The following is a 23,036-nucleotide window of genomic DNA, read 5'->3' on the forward strand; positions in this document are numbered from 1 at the left end:
TGGATTGGAAAAGTACTGGTGGAATCACGAGAACGAAGGGGAAAGTAGTGTGGGTGGTGCAATATGATTGATGCGCACAGTCACTGACTCAGGCTGCGTTTGGTTTAAGAAATACAGAGGTTTAAGAAATACAGAAATACAGAGACAGAAATACAAAAATACAGAGACAGTAGAGACAGGGACGCATTTACAATGGTCTCTGTATCGTGTTTAATTTTGGTAATACAGAGACAGTGGCTGAGGCGCGCAGGGCACTGTTTTTGGTTGGATTCCGATCGGATTTCCGCCACAATCCGGTCGGAATCCGGCACCGATCGGAGCGCCGGCGAACTGCGTGTCCAACGCGCCCGGCCCACGGCCGGTGGTGACCGGACGGCGGCATGACGGTGCCGGAAGCGGAGATGAGTAGAAATTCTGTCTCCGTCTCCATTTCAGTGTCCCCAGTTTGAAAGTGGACAGAAATTTTGTCTGAGACGGAGACAAAAATCCTATTTCTGTCTCTGTCTCTCAAAATCAAATGGGGGCGGAGATAGAAATCCTATTTCTGTCTCTGTATTTGTGTCTCTGTCTCTGAAACCAAACGCAGCCTCAGTGTTGCTCTGCTTCCTCTCGGCGCTTTCACTCACGTTCTGGTGGACCCGCTCAGTTTCTCGGATGACGTTTGCATTAAATTAACGCATATTCCATGGCTGTGACAAGGGTAAGTTGATGGTTAGTACGGATAGTTGAGTTGATTAGTACGAGACTGATTTATTGGAGTAGATATTAATTGAATTTTAATGAAATTAAAATAATATTTTTTTTATAGTGGTTAATTGTAGTTTCTCAATTTATCTTTTTATAGATGATCGTCGTGAGATCGATCATATAAGCAATGAAGGAGCTATAAAATTTATAACCTCTGGACTAATTCCAATTGAAAGTCCTCGAGCAATCTTTCTCTTTCACATCTATTTTTTATTTTTTTCTATAGTAAATATAAATGATAATTCTTCTTTAAGCTTGTTGGGCTCCTAGGCTAAAGCTCGGATAAAAATATGTTTGGCTCTGTCCTTGCGTGTGGAACTGTTGGGACGACGGATTATATCTTTTACTGAAGTTAATGATAGATAGATATCCATAAGATTTTTTAAATTCAATTAAATAATATTCGATGCGCTATTATTTAATTAAATTAGTTATATTTCTCCGAACTTCTAATGTTGGATTCAATTTCATCTATTTTTATTTACAGACGTAATTAAAGATGTTCTTATTTTGTGTGCGTTTGAGTTCTCTTAGATTGTAAGCCACGAGTTAAATATTATTTGCTTGTAGTATCTTCAATTATATGTTCAACTTTAGATCATCTTCGCCTCAAGAGCACAACTCACATGATAAAGGTTTGACGGTGAAATCCACACGAGAGTTTGATTCCCGTTGGGTGCATGCTTGAGATCAAATATCTTGTGGTTTCACGACCATTTATGAAGAGGTAAATCAAGAAATTACAGTTGATCATGACGGAGGAAGATATTGTTTGGCTTCGTCGAGATTCAAATCCTTGTCCTCTTCTGTAAGTCTGCTCCGTCGTAACCAACTCAGTTATACCCCAGGAACTTCCTTGATTTATCAAGTATACGGAGTGTGGGATCTAACTGTACACTCTAGCTAGCGCAAGTCGAAAATTAACTTTAGATCATCTTCTCTAATTTGTTCACATAATGACACTATTTGGTATGTTGTCATGAGAACTTTTTCTGGTACTTGTGTGGCTCTTCATCAATTCATGCAAATGGTTGATGATGTGGAGAAAGAGTATGGGTGCCACTTGGTGTGATCAGAACTCTGTCAATATAAATCCTCATTAGCTCAAGTTTAGACGGAACTCAAGTTAGGTTGGATTAACTCATGACAAGCTCGGGTTGAGTCGACCAGGTCTGTCGAGTTCATCTCATGGTAAGGCTTCCTCTAAGTCGGTCCGGTTTGCAAGGGACTTAGGGTAGATCAAGTTGGTTCTCCCAAGTCCAGCCCGGCAAATGGTCAAGTCTCTAACAGGCCCTTGCTAATCCAACTCGTCAATATCCTACTTGTCAGAATCCAACTCTCCAACCTAATCCGACATAGATCGATTCGGTAGAAACTCGACTTGGTAGAAAGCAATCCGACAGAAGATGATCCGTTAGAGCCTGACTTGCCAAAAGATGAGATGCTAAATTTTGACTTGGTAGAAATCAACCCGACAAAGGTTGACCCAGCACAAGTCACCTTGGCAAAAACTAACTTGACATAGGACGACGAGCTAGAGTTCAACCTAGTAGAAGACGCCTCAATAGAACTCAATCCATCCTTTAATCTTAGACCAGATCAATTTGGCATAGTTAATCCGTTCAATCTTTTAACCTAAAAGTGATTAATTTTTTTAGGCCCTCTATATTATCGGATAATTACCTTACGGAGTTAAAAAAAATATCCTAATCTATCATATATTTTTTTTGAACCCTAATTGGGACGGAGGCGCCTCTTGGACCTGCTTTTACCTTCTGTAGATTGTTAATTTGACCACTAAAATATTAATAAATGAATAAAATAAAAAAGATACTAAAACAAATAGATTAATGTAAACATTTTGAAATGCTTCGTCACGATTGTCATAAAAAACATATTTTTTTAATTGAAATTTGAAAGATGTATTCCTAATGATCTTCCAAATGTTCTTAATAATTCATTTATCCTTTTCTTAATTTTGACCAAAAGACTATTATTAAAAAATTTAAAATGTGTTTCAGCAATGTATTAAATACAGTATTTGATTATATCCCTCTACAACGCTAGCATTAGATGCCATTAGAGCTGTCCATGTGAGTTAATCTGTCGGATTGATACGTTCTATTCAATAATTTAAATGAATTAGATTAAAATTTTATAAATTTATTTTAAAGTAGGTTTATATGGATTGACTCGTCTAGGCTCGTGACTCATATAGGTCTGCCCCCAACTTGCACGGATTGACTTGCTAATTGAGAAAATTTATTTATTTTTTTAAATTTAAAATTGAATAAGAAAATTCAATGAATTAGTATATTTATAATCTAAATTTAAAAATTTTAAATTAACTGATTTAAACTGTCATCTAAATTTAAAATTTTTTATATTTTTATATTTTATTGACATACTCGATACTCGTGAGTTGACCCATCTAATTCATAATCCGTCTTAAGTTGGATTAAAAAATATTTTAACTCGCTAAGTCAGAGAGTTGATTTGTTCCGCCCCATCATATAATAAATTTTTAATGAATTAACTTGCTAATCCGTGTTGTTTTAAATTTTGTAATTATGATTAAATAGAAATTTTAATAAACATGAGGCATCAAGTGATCATAATAAAATAATAATACGATAAACCTTAACCAAACCGTTATCAAACCCGAGTTAGATGAAACCTGAAAATTTAACGGTCCGATGCTACCTTGAGAAGGATCAGACGGCCCACGATCGCCCATAAATACTGCAAGATAAAAAAAAAAGTATGCCGTTTGAGGTTCAAACTTTACGGGAGCCCAACGGTAACGACGCCGCCCGTTAAAAGAGTGTTACCACGAATCCTCACCCTCCCATTTGTGACCCCAATATCTAACGGCTCCGTGGCTACTTTACGCATTCGTCCTTATTTTATTATATTGTTGCTAACTCGTCCTCTTCTCGCTGTCGTCCTGCCCTTTTGCTTCAACGGGCGAAGTCATCTTTCGAAATCCTTCGCGGCTCGGGAAAGGCTCCCGCGAGCTTCCTCCCTTCCGTCCTCGGAATCCAGCGCCTCCTGTGCCTCCTCCTCCGCCTCCTCCGCCTCTGCTCTTCTCCGGGGAGTGACTCAATTCCTCGATCCTTCCCGATCCCTTCGCCTTTTTTTGTTATTGATTCAGAGAGATCCGTGTGGATTTCCATTCGAAGCACCATGGTTCGATCCCTTCCATGGAGTCTGAAGACTCTTCTCAGCCTTGTTGTTTTTTGAATTTTTTCGAATCAATATTCTCTGAGTTGGTTGATGATGGATTTGGATTGAGGAATCTACTTGCTGCTTCCGGTTGGGGCTTCGGTTGGCAGGGCCACCGTCGAGGTGTTGATCGACTTTGTTAGGGTTTTAGGGGGGAGGGGGGATTTTGGGGTTTGGTTGTCTCGATGAAAGTGGAACAGAGTTGTGTGGAGAACAGGCAATTGGCGGGCGCCTCGAGCTCGTCCCTCTCTGATGGAAGTTGCGGCTTGTCAAGGGTTTCGCCAGCTATTTCTAGCCCATTGAGGACTTCTGCGTCGCGGAGGTGCTGCTCTTTTGTTTATTTTGAATTTGGGTGCTTAGCATAATGCAGTTCGATACGTGCTTATCTATATTCTATGCATTACAAACTTCGTACTGATCATTTATCCTTATTGTTGCTGGATGAACTAATGAAAATGGAAAGTCTCCTTTTTTATATAAAAAAATGGAAAGAAAACTAAAGAGAACTGTAGGATCCGTTTTTTACTGGAAGCTTTGTCCTGTGCATATAGAATCTAGTCAAGACTATATGTAATTAATCATCATTCTAATTGTTTTTCACTTCTGTTAAAAAGAATAAAATTCAAATATTTATTTTAATAGGGCCTGCAGAGTTGAATATGAAATTGCAGTTTCAAGTCTATGTAATATGAAAGTTTGATTGATGAGAATTGCTTCAGATATTGATCCTTAGCTTAGTCATGCTTCTTGAACATAGTATCATCCAGACTACCTTGTGCTAGGTTTTCTCTACATTGTCATACTACCTATATCAATTCAATAATTATGCATGCTCATTCAGTGATTTATACACTGCATGCTGAGATTTGGGACTCATAGGACCTTGATAGAGGTTATAGTAATCCTTATGGAAGAGTTGACTAATCTAGATAGGTGCTCTTCCATTAGGTGCATCATCTATTGCAGTCCTGTTGCACGCAGTCTGTGAATGAAGGGCTGATTGTAGGAAAATTACCGATATTTTGTATTACAATCCAGGATATAGTTGGATTTACTACAGTTTTGTATCAGGAATGGGTGTAGAAAATGAAGATCTAGATAGCCACTCACCCAGTAGCCAAGGATATTGTGTTGATATCACACTAATTGCACTTGATCATATTGAAATTGTTTAATTTACTGATTTCTTTATCTCATATTCTTGAATTCCTTCATCCAGGAGGACTAGTGGCCCTATAAGGCGAGCAAAGGGTGGCTGGACATTACAGGAGGCAAGTGTCTCATCATTTTCCAGAGTTTAAGTCCAATACTCTAGTGTTCAAAAATTATCAATATATAGACTAATTTAGGACCCTCGGTTATAACAATGCTTGGACTTCAAGGCCCTAAACGCCTAATATGTCATAGACAGAGGGCTTCCTTAAATGTGAGAGATGCACATTTTTTGTGTGTTTGTGAAAAAAACATATGAGTATGCCAGATTGGCCACTCAGTTTTTGTTGATTGATACAACACTGTAATCAAGGACCAAGGCATTTCTAATGACTTTATAAAGCTTCCCACAAAGTGGAACCAAGACACAAAAACTGAAAGAGATCTCAAACTGATATGAGATTGAGACCCAAATCAGAGATGCACATAATTGTGGTGCTTGATTTTGCTTCTTCTCCATCATGTTGTGGGTAGATATTTGAACTTGAAGCTTAGTGTCTTTTTATTACCATTAATTTCAGAGACATTCGAAACAATGCTTTCTCATAACTTCTTCTTTCTAGTTTCGGTGACAACTATTTTTTGTGAATAGGATGAGACATTGAGGAAAGCTGTTGAAGCTTACAAAGGAAAATGTTGGAAGAAAATAGGTATGCTGATCACTTGCTAATTGTTCATGTTGGGTCACACATTAATATAGTTATCACGTGTAAACTTCCATTGCATTCTTGTGCCCATGACTGCATATAATGATTTAACGTTTTCTGACTTGATAAATTTACACTGTTCATGAAAGAAAGTTTAGTAATTTCTTGGGTCGCATGAAATTACTTTTTTTGCAATACTACTAAATCAGAAAGAAACTCAAGGTCAGGAAGCATAATTGTTGGTTGTAGGTAAGGAGGCAAAATTTTTGGTGGGAATTATAATTGTTTTGGTTAAGATTTGTCCATCTTACAGGCTGGGATTTATGAACCAATTGAGGTCTTAATTGGCAGCTCATCTGGACTAAGATGGGTTTCAACCAGTCATGTGGTATCTTGCAGAAGTTATGGTGTTTTATTTGCAAGATTTCTTTGGTGTCCAAGCCAATACAGTATCAAGTAGACTTAATTTAGAAAAGTAAGTCCATATAGGTGTGCCAACTGTCATGTTATTTGTTGATAAATGCATACTAAACCTGCTCTTAAATAGGTCGGGCTTGTCTAGATAGTTGAGCTCAAAATTTGTGTCTCGTGCCATTTTGAGCCTGTCATTTGTTTTTGGAAGCCTCATAATGGTATAGAATTGGTGTCATTTTCCTTCTTAATAGGGATGAGCTGTTGGCACTTGTCATGGCTCTATCTTTTTACTGAGAGACCATGAACGTCCATTTAGAACTCATTTGTCAATATTCTTCATGTCCTCCATGCATGACCGAAAGGGTTGACAACATGTGGATGACTCAAGCTGATGACTTCCAATTGTTATGTAGTAACTTCATTATGTCTTGTTAAATGAGATATCTGTTCGTGATTTAATCAAATTGTAGATGCATCTATTTGATGATGATTCCAGGTCCATAAGTAATAAGGCACTAAATTCAACTCAAAATTCATAATTTGATAAAAAAAAATTGCTAGAGGACACATGTAGGGCATCATTATCACTCGTCCTCCTAACATATTTATGAGAGTAGAAACTCAGGTTTCTAATAGAATGAAGTGACCATTCTTCATTAAGGTAGCTCTTGTGACTCAAGTGGTCTTAGGTTAGACTTTCAAATTATAATAGAGGGTATTGCCAACAATATTAGGGTTGTAGACATGAATCCTCTTTAGCAAGTTTTTAAAGGTTGCTTCCTAAGAACTGATGGCTCCATGTGATCATATTATAGTTTTGAATCTTAGGATTTTAGGGTCTATAATAGCTATATTAAGAATTATATGTGGCATTTATGCTTAGTCAAAATTTTGACTACTATTTTTGTTGATACAACAACAACAACAACCAAGCTTTATCCCACTAAGTGGGGTCGGCTATATGGATCCTTTTACGCCATTGAGCTCTATCTCCTATTATATCATCATTTATATTTAAATAAATTTTATCTTGTTTTATTGTTGCTAACCAAGTCTTTTTTGGTCTACCTCGCCCTCGTTTGATATGCGTATTTGTCATAGTTTCACACCGCCTAACTGGAGCATTTATCGGTCGTCTAAGTACATGTCCGTACCACCTTAAACGTGTCTCACGGAGTTTTTCCTCAATAGATGCAACTCCAACTTTCTCTCTAATGCTCTCATTTCTTATTCTGTCCATCTTCGTATGTCCACACATCCATCTTAACATCCTCATCTCCGCAACTCTTATCTTTTGCTTATGTGCTCGAGTCATAGCCCAATATTCAGCGCCATATAACATGGCAGGTCTAACTGCCGTTTTATAGAACTTTCCTTTAAGTTTTAGAGGCACTTTACAATTACATAAAACACCTGATACTCTCCTCCACTTCAACCATCCTGTTTGTATTCTATGTAAGACATCTCTCTCAATTCCTCCATCGGCTTGCAAAAATGATCCTAAATATTTAAAACTCTCAGTTCCAGACAACTCATCATCTCCTATTTTAATACTTGTCTCATTACGTTCAATATTGCTAAACTTAAATTCCATATATTCTGTCTTTACTCTACTAAGCCTAAAACCTTTCTCTTCTAGTGTTTCTCGCCTGAAGATTCTAATTTAACATTTACTCCCTCATGTGTCTCATCTACCAATACAATATCATCTGCAAACAACATGCACCATGGTATGGTATCTTGAATGTGTCCAGTAAGTTCATCCATGATTAGTGTAAAAAGATAAGGACTTAGAGTTGACCCTTGATGTAACCCTATCTTTATTGGAAATGCTTCAGTTAATCCGCCTGAAGTCTTCACTCTAGTTGTTACTTCCTCATACATATCCTTAATTAGGTCAATATATACTACGCTAACACCCCTCTTTTCTAGAATCCTCCATATAATTTCCCTTGGGACTCTATCATAAGCTTTTTCTAAATCAACAAATATTATATGTAGATCTTGCTTTTGCCCCCGATATTTTTCAATTAGTTGCCTGAGAAAGATGTATAGCTTCTATTGTCGACCTACCAGGCATAAACCCAAATTGATTTTCGGTGACCATAGTCTCTTTCCTTAATCGTTTTTCTATTACTCTTTCCCAAAGTTTCATGGTATGACTCATTAATTTAATGCCCCTATAATTTACACAATTTTGTACGTCCCCCTTATTCTTATATAAGGGAATTAGAGTACTTACTCTCCATTGATCTGACATTTTCTTTGTTTTCAATATCATGTTAAATAATTTTGTAAGCCATTCAATACCTTGTTTCCCTAGGCACTTCCATACCTCTATCGGGATATCATCTGGTCCAACGACTTTTCCATTTTTCATTCCGTTTAAAGCTTGTTTTACTTCTGAAATTTGAATTCTACGGTAAAAATTTAAATTTCTATACTCATTTGACCTGCTTAAATTACCTAAGTTAAGTTGATCACCTACACCTTCATTAAAAAGTTGATGAAAATACCTCTTCCACCGCTCTTTTATTTCTCCATCATTTACTAATACCCTATTGCATTCATCTTTAATACATCTTATTTGGCTAATATTTTTTATCTTCCTCTCTCTCACTTTAGCTATTTTATAAATTACCTAAGTTAAGTTGATCACCTACACCTTCATTAAAAAGTTGATGAAAATACCTCTTCCACCGCTTTTTTATTTCTCCATCATTTACTAATACCCTATTGTATTCATCTTTAATACATCTCATTTGACTACTATTTTTGTTGATAAGTCAAAAATTCGAAAACTTTGGATTTATCACTTCAAAATTACACACATGATAAAGAGTCAATTCATACAAGTTTCATGGAATTTCCTTCTCATAGTCGTTAGATTAATTGCAATTCAAGGTTAACAAAACATACAATTATAGGCATCACTATAGATTTTGACAGTCTTATTATTTTGGAATATACCACTTGTGCCCAAAATGTTACCAACAAAGAAATCATCAAGTATTACAATATATATAACTCAAAAGAATCAACACAATATGATTCGTCTATTAAAATTGAGAAATATTATCACTATTGTCACAAGCATACTATTCATGGAGAAGTCAACAAATAGAACAACTATTACTACTATCATAAGGCAACACAGAAGAGTGTAGTTGTATCCTATTGTGTTATCATCAAATCAACATTAATTTTATTGTATGATAACAACACTTGAAATTAGATGTGGCTTCATGCATCAAAAAACAACATCACAAATAGTGAAAGTGGAAAATGGTGCAGAATTAAATCATCCATTGTCTGCTGGTGATGGGGGAATTATATAAGAATGAACCTGAGAATGGCAAAAAACTAGATAGTAGGATATATGAGTTAAGGGGAGATTTTGATCTATGTTGAAGTTTACTAGAAATTAACAATGGTTCCTGTAGATTTGTGTAGGAAGTTTTAGCGGTGGTAAACTCATGATGATAGAAGATTGAATGTTTAGGTTTTGAATTAGGGTTTTTTATTAATGTTTAGGTTTTGATTTATACCTTTTAAGCACTCTAAAGTTGCCAAATATGCAATCTTTCACTTTTAAAATTTGGTTTTGGTCACAAATTCTTGCATCCAATGGCCTTTATCTTTATCCAATGTGCTATATTTAAATGTTGATCTCATGCACGGTTTATATGACACATTTTGATATAATGCTTGTTAAGTCGATAATAGGTTGGCCATGTTGAGCAGCTTGAACAGGTCAACTGGATGGATCAACCAAACTCACTAAGCTACACATGAGGTTAACATGTTGGGCAACTTGGGTCAGATAGGGTGAGAGATTTGGGTCGAGTGAGTAAAGTGACTTGGATAGGACATACTAGCTGGGCTAGCAACCATGCCCCTTGACATGAGCAAGTAGACTAACTAAGTTGAAGTAGAATGAATCGTTCTAGTTTCATTCCATTTTATTAATGCAACCAAACATAGTAACATAGTAAGTTATTTTTCTGTACATTCCTTTCTATTAATACGATCAACCATAGGAAAGGAGTGGATCATTCCACTTGTGATTCCATTTTATGTATATTTTCATTCTCATTCTGTTCTATCTTCTCTACTAAATATAACCTAAGGGTTCTTAAAGAGTTTAAAGAAAGAAAATATTGTTATTGTCATAAATAATATATATATATATATATATATATATATATATATATATATATATATATATATATATATATATACAATATTGTAATAATAAATGTACTATTGCACAAGGAGTATGGAGATCAGATGAGTACTGGATAAGTAAGGTTTGTGGTCAACTGTTGATGGAATGTAGTGACTTTAATATTAGGTTGTTTGAAAGAACAAGCATTGACAATCAAGATGCTGTCATGTTTTGCATGGCGTTGGTTGTATACACACAACAATTGATCCAAGTGAGGTTGTGGTTGGAGAGAGGAATGTGGATCCAATATGTAGTGGAGAAAATAATGGACGAGTAAATTGGGAATATCAGGTCATTCATGACCGTGTAATGTCTCGTTGCATGATACTTGTGGGTAAGGATCTACTTGGCATCTCTTGTGCTCCTAGGAGTATGTGTTGACGTAGGTGTAGAATGGTGTTGCTGTTCAAGCTCTTTAGACTTGTTGTCGTTGATATCATTCCCACTCTAGGTCAACAGGACATGCCTATGTGGGCCCACCCAAATCTGATGAAGTCATCATGTGGAGTCACCATTATCTGAGTCACATTTGGTCTAGCCACTCCTGGCTAAGCTACCGAGCTAGTCCAAGTTATTGTTTCACTCTAAGTCAAGTCACTAGGCCGAGCCCTCCAATCTAGCCCAACTCTTTTAGCCGAGCTCAACAGGCCACAAGCAGACATGGGCCACAATCCCCACTTTCTCATGATCTTTTCACCACTTTCTCATGATCTCAATAGATATCTTGCATTCTCGCACTTATAAATATCCATGTATATGCTCCGTGAGAGGGGCTCTTTCAATTTTTCTTTCTTTTTACTCTCTCTTTTCATTCTACCTTTGGGACATCATAGTGACTTAAGGATTGGAGGGACCTCACCACTCTCGGCGAGCTCTCTAGCGTGTGTTAATATATGCAAAGTTGTCCACGTCATGAGGAGAAGCTTCGTCATCAATCTTCAGTGAGGTGGTAGATTTCTGCCACATCAAGACTGATAGTGAGATTGAGAGTGGTAGTAAGGTAGTGGGTGTTAGCAAAAGAAATGGATAAAGGACAATATTGATGGGTTCTTGTCCCGTAGGAATCCTCCCTGGATAAGATTTCTGTCACATGTTGAGACCACCAAATAGCATTTGACTTTTGTAATTAAGTTACTGATTTTCATGTCTTGAAGATAATGCAGAAATGGCAAATAATCTTCGTTTAGTGTAATTGTCTAAATTAATTAAGATATTTCAAATTTGGAAATCTTAAAGTTGGGTTTTTTATGGGTCATAAAGTTTTTGGAATTTATAAGATTTAAATATGGTTAATTATCATAAACTACTTAAATTCAATTATAGCTTAGGAGAAAAATTATTTAGTGGAATTATTTTTTTACCAAATTTGTCGGGAATAGGTTATTAGTTTCCACATAGGTTATTATTGGGGTATTCCCTAATCTCTCTTGTTCATCATTCTTCAATTTAATAAAATTTTCCATGAGTTTCTGTTATCCATGTTAGATTGTTCATCTAGGCATTGCATCAATAATAACGTGCACTTTTGACATTCCTTGATATCATACAAGGTCTAGGTCCAGTTTGCAACTTTGCATAACAAATTTAGAAGGGCAAAAATCAAATGGGCACCCATCATTTACATTTTCGTCAGATGGACACTCCATTTCTAATTAAAGTCAAATGAGCGCCCTATTTGACTTGAACTACCTGAAATGCCCTTACAATCCCTGATCATTTGGCCGTGTAGAAGCTAGCAACTAGCTTCTACACGTTGTAAAGCTAGATGCTAGCTTCTACACGTATAGAAGCTAATTGCTAGCTTCTACAATAGTGACTTTGTATCATTTTGATTTTGCTTCTCTGAGTGATAATCTGATTAAAATAACATTTCAACAAGTAAAACAAATGATGGAGACTTCATAACACTCACTACATTTTAAATGAACATTATATGATCGTGATTAACTGTGTAGAAGCTAGCAACTAGCTTCTTGTAGAAGCTAATTGCTAACTTCTACACATCTAGCCTCTGTAACGTGTAAAACTAGTTGCTAGCTTCTACAATTATAGAAGATAGTTGCTAGCTTCTACACGGCTTAATGATCAAATAATATAAGAGTATTTCAGATAATTCAAGTCAAATGGGGCTCCCATTTGACTTTAATTAGAAATGGACTTTAATTGAAAAGTGAGGTTTCATCTTGACTTTTGCCCAATTTAGAAAGAGTTCATAACAAGGGGAGAATACAATGTTGTTGGTATATATTTTAGAGTGAGAGTGGTAGTAGGTATCAAGGTGTTAAACCATTTATTTGGGCTAGAAGTGGCAAACCTCAAACCTTCAAGCTAAGGGGGAATATATTGATCGGCGTCATGATATTATAATGATTGTGATTTGTACAAGCATCCTTGTAGGTACATTTAACAACATTCATGAGTTTGATGACCCCTTGTGGGCTATCCATTTTAGTATCTGTGAATCCACCAAAGAGTATCTCCCTATCTGCAGCAAAATTGATGGTTGGTATGGAGCCATGTACTAGATTCAGAAAATTGGTGGTGGCATGATTAACGTTGGGAAGCTCTTAAGATGTTGGATATTAGGCAGCTAGCTATAGGTGAATTTGACATATTCAGTATCTTTTTTGGTGTGGGGCATATTTTAGCAAGCCTGGGCGCTAATTAGTTCAGGCTAGCAGCGGAGTAAGGAATGCCATATCCACTTACTAGGAATGTAGAACATACAATCAAAAAATAAGATTAAGTATCATGGATAGCCATGTGGTGGGATGGGTGCCATTGTGAAGCAGGCCCACAATACATTCAAGAACCCATATAAGACCAAAGAGTTGGTGGGCGACAACAAATGTTAGGGCAAAGAATAATAACGAGTTTAATGGGTGGACTCTCAGGGTAGTAGTGGAGTTTTGTGTAGGGGGTAAGATGCAAGATTCTCAATATTTTTATTGTTTTTGTGTGTATTGCATGCATAGCATTAGTGTTATTTGGAGTGGGATATTTTGCATTGGATTTATGGTTAATGGTTCATGATTATTAGACTCTTTGGTGGTGATGGTTAGGTGCCAATGTTCTTTAATTATAATAGATATCATAATTTTTTGGCCCGTTTATTAGAGAGAAAGTTGACAATGTTCTATAATTATAAAATAGATATCATAATTTACCACTCATTGTAAAAGGCATTGAACACTTAGTGGGAAAGGTATCATAATTTACCACTCATTGTAAATGGCATGCAAAATTTTTGACATCCATTATAATAAGATATAGCATTTCGGGCATTTACATGCAATTCTGTAGTTTATGCATCTGATATACGAGTTCATGCTTCATGCCTTTCCAGCTGAATTTTTTCCTGATAGAACTGAGGTCCAATGTCTTCATCGGTGGCAAAAGGTTCTCAATCCTGAACTCATTAAAGGCCCATGGACCACTGAGGTTTGATTTTACCTTTATTTCTGAATTTGGTAAGGCTTTAGGATTTAATGTTCTGTGAGACTATTTTTTATTTCCTGTGATTTCAGGAAGATGAGAAGATTGCCAGTCTTGTAGTGAAGTATGGACCCACAAAATGGTCCGTGATTGCAAAGTCTCTTCCAGGTCGTATTGGTAAACAATGTCGAGAGAGGTAAATGAATATCATCAACTTTAGAAAATGCATTCCTAAGAATTTGTTCTAGTAATAACATGTTCACTGTCTTCGATTCGCCACCTACCAAAATTGTCTCCCATGCTAGATTCTTGGTATTTTCATTGAGTCAAACTGATCGTGCATAGATAGGGTATATCTCTCAACTGTGGTATTTGTTGAAGACCTAGGGTTGACCATCCTGTCTCTGATCTATTGTTTGTTCCTAACTAAACAAGAGATTTATCAGCTTAATTTGCATTACAGCAAATAATATTCGACCATTTATCACAACTAGAAACCATGTGGTCTATATCACTAACCTAAACCCCGTGACATGCACCTGGAGTGGTTTAAATACATTTTCAGAAACCAACTTTACGAGGCTGTAGTAAGATTTTCCATCATCTTCTACACATGGCATCTAAGGTCTAACTGGTTATAATCTGATTAAATTTCAACATAAAATTTACTTGAGGCTTTGGCTGTCTTTTTTCCACTATAGATTATCATTACAAGGGCTCTAGAATGAATCCTAAATTATTTATCATGTTCATAAGTGGTTAAAACATAATTATGAATTTCACTTCCAATTTTCTCCAACCTGTGTATTCTTTAGGATGTTTAACAGAAAAACTAAAATTTTGACAAATTTTTACTGAGTTTTTTAGTCAGTAATATATATGTACTAAATGAAGTTTTAGTTTGGCGATTTCTTTTCTGAAAAAAAAAAACTATATGAATTAGGTGGCATAATCATCTGAATCCTATGCTAAAGAAAGATGCTTGGACTGAAGAGGAGGAGCTTGTTCTCATGAATGCCCATCATGCGTATGGGAATAAATGGGCAGAAATTGCCAAGGTCTTACCTGGAAGGTAGTTGACCCTCACCTAAAATGCTTATGGTTATGACAATGTTAGTTTCATTTAATTGCATTGTCATCAATATCCAAATAATTTAGGCTTTTATATTTTAACTTCCCCATAACATGCAATGTTAATAGAATCCCTAAATAGTCCAATTTACAGTTTGTGGTTTTTTTAATGAAATACCATTTAAGGAGGGGTAATGTTTGATTAGGGACTGTTCTGTGTCATGATAATAAGATGATAAGGTGCAGTTATAACTGATCAGATCATTATTCATTGTAATTGTAATTTTCAACTATTTGGGATCTGCCATACAGATCTTCTCTCTACTGAATTATGTGGAAGACTATATCATTATTACTATTAAAATCAATTTTTACTACATTCACTAGAGTCTTCTTTGATATTCTTCTATCCCCTAAACTGTCTACTCTAATTGATTCAATTCATCTAAAATCTATTAGTAACCTTCTATGATGTATCCATTGTAAAATATTTTCTCTCATTTTATTGTTCGTGGAGCTATACCCAATTGCTCCTAGATAGTAAGTGCGGGACCAAGGCCTAACCCATGTTTGCTCAGTCAGTCTGTTTCTGCAATGCATTATGTTGTATCTATTCAAATTGTTCTTGATTGAATCTTCTTATGTCAGTTGACTATTGGACATTGTAAGTTGTGCAGTATTTGGAGTTGTATGAAGTTATATGTTTAGGTATGTTGGAGTTGTGGAATCTGATTAATGTGCTATGCAATCAATCAGATGAATTACATAGGTTTTTGATTGAGATCCCTGATGAGCTTACCTAGGGTGCTAGGGCAGTATACCCTTATTAGGGGATGTGGGAACAACACCCTCGACTTGAGGCTATTTCTATAATGTCAGAGTAAATTGGCGGCTTTGTTGATTCATCAACCTGATCAAGTCTATTGTCAACTTGGTTGTTAAACTTGCCAAATTCATGATTTTTGGTGATGCTGTCTTAGATAGAAATGTAGACAATTGAGTGCCCTTTATCCCAATTTAAAGACCCAACTAGAGCTAGTGATTCTCAACCCTAGAATTGAGGAGTTGCAAACTGGCGTTAAAGTGATTCAGAAAATACTGATATGTTTTATATGATTCTGTGCTCTATAAAAGAAGGGGTAAACTATCAAACTCATTTATATTATGGATTGTCACAAATAGTGGAGGCAAGCTGATCAATAGTAATGGATATCTTTGAGGGCAACATAACAGAATTCTCTATATGACCCAGACACAGGCAATTTTTCTGAATAATATAAGATCAGATTATTTTGCTTGATGTTTTTTTTTCTTTAGGCAAAAATCAAGATGACATCTCTTTTTTTCCAAATCATCAAAGGGGCGTCCCACATTTATTTTTAATCAAAAGGGCATCCCACCTCACTGTTCTGCCCTATACATTTACTCAAATGCCCTTCCGTACTGTTTTATACTGTTCAATACTTATCTCCCTTCTAAATCTTGAGCTGGTTGGGCACGTTGTAGCAGTTACGATTTCGTATCTGCTACAACATGAATAGAAATTCACGTTATAGCAGCTACGTTTTCATACCTGCTACAACATGAACAAAAATTCACGTTGTAGTAACTACAATTTCGTAGCTGCTGCAACGTGAATTCAACCCTAAATTTAGACCGGTTCAAAAATTAAGATTTAGAGTTTAGGTGGGAGATAACAATACTGAACTATACAAAATAGTATTAGAGGGCATTTGGGTAATTGTACACGGTTGAAGAGTGTCAAGGGGCGCCCTTTTGTGTACCATCTTGATTTTTTCCCTTTTTCTTTTGTACCATTCCCTTTGTGTTCTTTGTAATTTTTGTCTATGCAGTAAGTGTTTTTTTTTTGTTACTAATAATCAATCATGGAGAATTTAATCCATAGAAATTGGCATTGAGAGGTTGACAATGCTAATGCAGTAGTGTGATTCTCTTACAAGTTTATTTCCAATTTGTTACAATTAGTGCAAGTATACATGGCCATGGTGTTAGCGGACTCATATTCATGCAACAAGTCACATTTCCCATATCTATGTAGTATATGTCCATGTACAATGTGATATCTGTCAGCCGTGTGAAAGCCAACAAGCTGAAGTCCTTTATAATCTATACCATTTGGTTTGGCATGCCCATATGCAAGCTTGTATGCTGTGTAAAGTGCTTCTTTCTCAGAAGTGCAACCATCCGTTATTTGCACTTAAAAGGTGAGGTAGTCTTTGCAGACTCGGCCTCATGTTGTCATATGTCAATAGTGCACGTCCTTTGAAATAGATAAGAACAGCTGGCTACAAAAGGCAGAGCAGTCTCAAATGGTCACGTTGATGAGCCAAGCAAACTAGTCTGAAAGTCACTGAAGGCATAGTTACATACCAGTATATAAAGATTCAGACCCTCATGTAATTATATCATTTTTCTAGTAAGACACTTTTACATCAATGATCTTAGGTCAATAAACTCGATAATGCTATGAGATTTGTTGAAATGTGTCTTACCAAAGGGCTTTGAACTTCATAGTGTAATTTTGATCTTGTCAATGTATTGATCAGGTTCAGGTTCGGTATGTTGGGTTGTGTCAACCATGCCTTTGAAATTTGCTTAAATCCAATTCTATAATGGCAGCTGAATGAGTCTGTTTGTATAATTTTATCCTTCTATTATATCATAGATGTAAATTATTGGCTGTTATTGCAAAATATTATCTAATAATTATTATCATCAGTGTTCTGTTCTCTAAATAATCATTTTGATATGGTATTTTGTAGAAGAAACTGGCAATCATCTTTTGTGACTGATTTTACATATAAACATGTTCAAGAGGCTCTTATTAATGTATCCCTTCACTTGTTAGAATTTTAGGACATGATTTTTTTGTCATTTTCTTTGTGGTCAGGACTGATAACTCAATAAAGAATCACTGGCATAGTTCGTTAAAGAAAAAGTTAGATTTCTTTTTGGCTACTGGCAAGCTTCTTCTTGGTCCTGTGGATGGTTCAAAGGACATGAGAAGCCTTGATAGTGGACAATCACTTCACCATCCAAATGAGGCTTCAGATATAAATGCCAGAGCCTTTTCTGAATCAGCTAGTTCTATGGATATTGATCTGCCTGCTGAACAAGGTGGGTTGGAGGACCAAAAATGCAGGTCAGACTCGTCAATGGTTGAGCCTAAGATGGAAGTTCTAAACAACTTAATTGTGAGAAAAATTTATGATCCTGCTGTTGAGTTCAGTGCTCGTACAGAATCATCAACAGGTGAGCCTAAGAAGGAAGCTATAAACAACTCAATTTTGAGAAGAATTCATGATCCTACTGCAGAGTTAAGCACTCACACTCTCACGCCTGACGTCTGCACTAGATCTGATCCAGGGACAGAGTTGGCAGAATGTAGTAACACTTCTGAGAAGGTTCAAAATGTCAAGTCTAAGCTAGAAGTTTTAGTCAATATAAATGTAGGAGGAATTCATGATCCTTCTGTACATTGCACTAAAGATATAACAACCTCTGATGTTTGCACTAGATCAGATCCAGAAAATGAGGTCCAAGGTTGTAGAAACACTGATGAGGAACTAAATTGTGCATCTGAACTGATGCACCAGGAGACTCCTTTGCTCGGTTCTCTCTATTATACACCACCTCAGGTTGAAGATGTTTGTCTTTCTGAAAATTATACAACCATAACCACATCTATGAATGTGCCGCAATCAAGTAGCTCATGTATTATGACATCACCTGAAGTTTACCTCACTCCTTCCTCAGTAATGGGAAAAAGTCCGGTTCAAGATGTTCACTCCATCTTAAAAGATGCAGCTAGAAGTTTCCCAAACACTCCGTCTATATTCCGTAGAGCGAAAAAGAAGACCGAAACATCTCTTGATTCTGATAGTACTTCAGGAGTAAAGAGGGTGAAACTTTTGGACAGTCATGCTTCTACTAGAGAAGGAAAAAATATACATAATTTGGAGACAACTGCCAATTCAAAGTCCAGATCGAGTCCTTATGACAAAGGAGACTTATCATACAATGGGAAGAACTTTGATGTTTCTCCCCCATACAGGTTCAGGTCCAAAAGATCTACAACTATCAAATCTGTGGAGAAGCAGCTTGATTTTTCAGAAAATGATTCAAATGGTAAAACCAGTCCCTTTACCTCAGATGTTAATACTATATGAAACTGCCTTTGTGATGTGTAAAGAATCTGTAGTGTTAAATCGGTCATGACCTGCTCCACAACTTGTAAGTATCTCGGGAACTTTGGATCGCGTCAATTGTTCCCATGTTTTTAGCCAATATGTGTAGCTCCATGGAGATTAAATGCATGTTAATTTTCTATTACCATTTATACATTGACTTCATGTCACACCAAATCCTAAGCAATTTGCTGGATTTTTCAGAAGTCAGCTTGATTCACAAATTGATTGCAACTACTATATCCTCTTTGATAAGCAATACTCCATTTCTCAAGAAGCCTTATGTTACTAAGATTATTGGTTTCATTCTGTTTTTTTGAATATATAATACAGGTACGTAGACCTGGACTCAATTGATCCCGGAGGCGGCATCTTCCCCTAATTTGCTCATCGGATAAATCTAAAAGTACGAGTAATTCTTTGTCTAATAGTTAATATCTCAGATTTTTCATTTCACTTAAAGGAAAATATCTTACAATGCATTACTTCTCAATTTGTCTAGATTTATTTCACAACACCTTGCTCTCATATCTCTGGGTTTGGATTCTCTTATTGATCTATTGGGAATTTAGTATTAATAAGTAGGCTAGAACAAAATGATGCCTGACTATGCTTCTGCCCGTATAGGAAACAGTAGTGATTACTGGCATGGCCCTTCGACAACAACAAAAACAACATGACCAATGAAAACACTGATGAGTTCCGATGTAAACGTATAATGAAATACGACCATCCCCTCAAACATTCATGCCCATGGCCTGTCCTTTGACAATGCAGATGCCTTCCAACTTAATCTTTAAGCAAATCGTGGGACCATTGCATCCATTCATGTCCATTTCAGGTGGAAAGCACTTTATGGTCCTTCCATCACATGAAAATGTTCTCTTTTAATAAAAAAAATAATAAATCTCAGTTAGTTCCATTGACTATCTCTGAAGATGATCAATCCGGTTCCATGAAAATTTCTCACCCCATTGACTATTTTTAGGGATGACCGATTCGGTCCCACGAAAGTTTCCCACCGACTATTAGGATAAATCAGAAAGTGCACGCAGCGATCAACTCAGACGTCCAACATCCTTTGATTGCGCTAGAAAAATTTCTACAAATACGTTGTAATTAGGGATCAAATCATAGGTGCCTAAATGGGATGTCCTACCGCAGCACCACTGCATTAAATGTTCTCCTTTAATAAAAAATGATAATCTCAGTTAGTCGCATTGACTCAATCCCTGGGGTGACCGATCTGGTCCGACAGAAATTTTCCACCGACTACCAAGGTAAATCGGGAAGCACACGCAACGACAAACCCAGATGCCCAGTATCCTTTGATTGCAATTTTCATTTGAAAAAAAAATCCTGTAAATACGATGTAGCTGGAGATCGAACCATGAGTACCTAGGTGACAACTTAGATATCCTACCGCGGCACCATGATCCCGGGAACAAATGTTCTCCTTTAATGCATTAACGACACATCAATCCAGCACTATCATTGACTTTTGATGAAAGCGATTCTTATTCACCACCCTTCAGATGAATAGTTAATCAAGCTTAAAATAAAAACAGTCAAACATCAAATAAGCAACAACAACATGAGGTTTATATCAGATATATTGGAATGCAATTAAAAGATGCTGGGCAGCACTGACTGTCGTATGTGCTTTCCGATTTATCCTGATAGTCGATGGAAAACAACCGACTATTCCTGGGATTATCATTTTTTTTCATATATCAGATATATTGATCAGCAACTGCGGGCTACAAGACTTCCTTTTGCTCTGCAGCCACTTCAGCCACTTACTTCTACCATATCTAATATTGTATATCTTCCTCTGTGATTCCGATTGCTTAGCAAAATAGGGACGCAACACAAGGAGCAGCTTCGCCTTGGCGAGCAGAAGGGAAGGGCCGCGGAGGTCACACGCGGAAGTTCTTGCCCTCGAAGGTCTGACCGAACTGCCAGTTGGAGGGGACGATGTTCCAGGAGGTGGAGGTGCGACGGTCACTGCCGGTGATGCGGAAGGAGAGGGACTGCCCGACGAGGACGGCGTTGGACTGCCAGTTCTGGCCCCAGTTGCGGGACATGGGCATCCACTCGGTGCGGGAGCCCTTCACGCTGGCGCGGACGATGTCGCCGGCGCCGGCCACGTTGGTGATGAGCACCAGGTTGAAGTACATATGGCCGTTGATGGTGAACCGAATACCTCCGGACTTCCTGCACGGAACCCTGCGAGCAAACAATGGCCCCGATAGATGACGAAGGAAGAAGGAAAGACAAAGGATCGAGGGAGATACCTTCTATACGAAACCGGAACGATCCCGGCGCGGTACTCAGCGATCTTGAGAAACATGGGCATGGCGAGATCAAAATGCGGGCGGGGCGGGTTGCACCACCCGCCGTTATCCGAGGGGAGCGCGTAATTCGGCGGGCAGAAGTTGGTCGCCGTGATGAAGATGGAGGGGCTCCCGGCGTGGCACCACCGCGGGTCGTCCGCGCACTTGATCTCGAAGCACGATCCGCAGCTCTGGCCCTGGCTAAACAGCGCCGTGCTGAGCGCAGCATTCTCCACGCCGTAACCCTGGCTGTAGAGATTCCCGTACCCGCACGCTCCTCCTACGCCACCGCCACCCACCACACAAATCGAGTCGATCTCAATTCCTCCCACCGAGACCATCAGAAAAGCAGAATGATAGAGCAATGCGGCTTACCCATGGTGCCGGAGGCGTCGCTGCCGCCGTAGAAGGTGGCGTGGGCGCCCTGCCACTGGCCGCCAGTGTAGACGCCGGGAATGCGGGCGGAGGCTGGCACGAGAAAGGCGAGGAGAGCGAGGAAGGAGAACAACGCCATTGTCGACTCGTTCGCTCGCTCGATTCCGCTCTAGGGTTTGCGGGCGATGGCGAAGAAGGCGGTGGGAAGCGGAGCAATTTATCGGCTCGAGGGCGGTGGGAAGCGTGAGTCCGAGATAAGGTCAAATAATGGCAGAAAGCGTAATTAACAGCACCACTTTTGCCGAAGAAGAAGTAATTAAAGCAAAAGGGCCCACCGCGAGTACCCGCAATCGCGTCTCATACTCTTCCGTCCATTTGCGCGGTGGGGCCCGCGGTCCGTTCCGGGATCACCGGCCGAGATCTCGCACCGCCGTAGCGGGGTCCATGCTCCAGCTCTCGCAGCCCCACTAGGCTGACGAACTCGACGACACCCGTCCTTCTACTGGACGCCCCAGTGGCGCCCACGGAAGATACGTGTTGGGGCCGAACTCAAAAATCGCGCGGAAAAGCAAGCGGGAGCAGCGGCGTGATTGGACCAACCCGCGGAGACCAGAGAAGTCGGTTTCGCACGGAGAACTGGTTATCCCGTCCTCGTGATTCGTGCTGCAAATCGGACGGTCCGGATCAATTGAGATTTATATTTTTTTTTACTAAAAGGTAATTTCTCTTTAAAGCATCGAGCGGTTTCGCCGTCTCATAGTCCGATTTATGCGGCCGAGTTCGAAGTTAAAGGCAATTTGTCACGTTGCACGTCGACAGTTTGTCCTTTACAGCTCAGACTTTGTCTCTGGCCCTTTCCTCACATTTGACTTTGAGTTCTTTAAGCCGCATGCATCTCGAAATTATACGAACGGGCTGGATATAGATCTAATCATGCGGGTGCCACCATGAACACGTACGTACGTACGTACGTTCTGCTTCAAAAGTCGTATTATTAACGTGGAGGTTGCACCGAACATGCCGTGTTTTATGATAATCCTCGTCAGCCAGTCTGAACAACATTCCTTCAGAACCCTGTGAGCAATCAATTAATTTTTTACGGTGTTTAAATTTATTTGATAAAAAATTAAATCAAACT

General features: G+C 38.1%; 2 protein-coding genes across 2 annotated transcripts; one reads left to right on the forward strand and one right to left on the reverse strand.

The window, feature by feature from the left end:
- The first annotated feature begins 4,157 nt into the window (after positions 1–4,157).
- LOC141836270 (transcription factor MYB3R-5-like) lies at positions 4,158–19,385 on the forward strand. Its single transcript, XM_074723715.1, has 7 exons — positions 4,158–4,294; positions 5,192–5,243; positions 5,777–5,834; positions 13,820–13,914; positions 14,001–14,104; positions 14,852–14,980; positions 17,891–19,385. The coding sequence occupies exons 1-7, from the start codon at positions 4,158–4,160 to the stop codon at positions 19,167–19,169; spliced, it is 1,854 nt and encodes a 617-aa protein (XP_074579816.1). The 3' UTR covers positions 19,170–19,385.
- A 1,515-nt stretch (positions 19,386–20,900) lies between these two features.
- On the reverse strand, positions 20,901–22,093 carry LOC141835793 (expansin-A4-like). Its single transcript, XM_074723164.1, has 3 exons — positions 21,899–22,093; positions 21,485–21,803; positions 20,901–21,416 (listed from the first exon to the last, which is right to left on the reverse strand). The coding sequence occupies exons 1-3, from the start codon at positions 22,035–22,037 to the stop codon at positions 21,107–21,109; spliced, it is 768 nt and encodes a 255-aa protein (XP_074579265.1). The 5' UTR covers positions 22,038–22,093; the 3' UTR covers positions 20,901–21,106.
- Between the last annotated feature and the right edge of the window lie 943 nt (positions 22,094–23,036).

This window comes from Curcuma longa, chromosome 10 (genome assembly GCF_044706935.1).
Source record: "Curcuma longa cultivar G26 ecotype Majalengka, Jawa Barat chromosome 10, ITB_CL_G26_1.1, whole genome shotgun sequence".
Lineage (NCBI taxonomy): Eukaryota > Viridiplantae > Streptophyta > Magnoliopsida > Zingiberales > Zingiberaceae > Curcuma > Curcuma longa.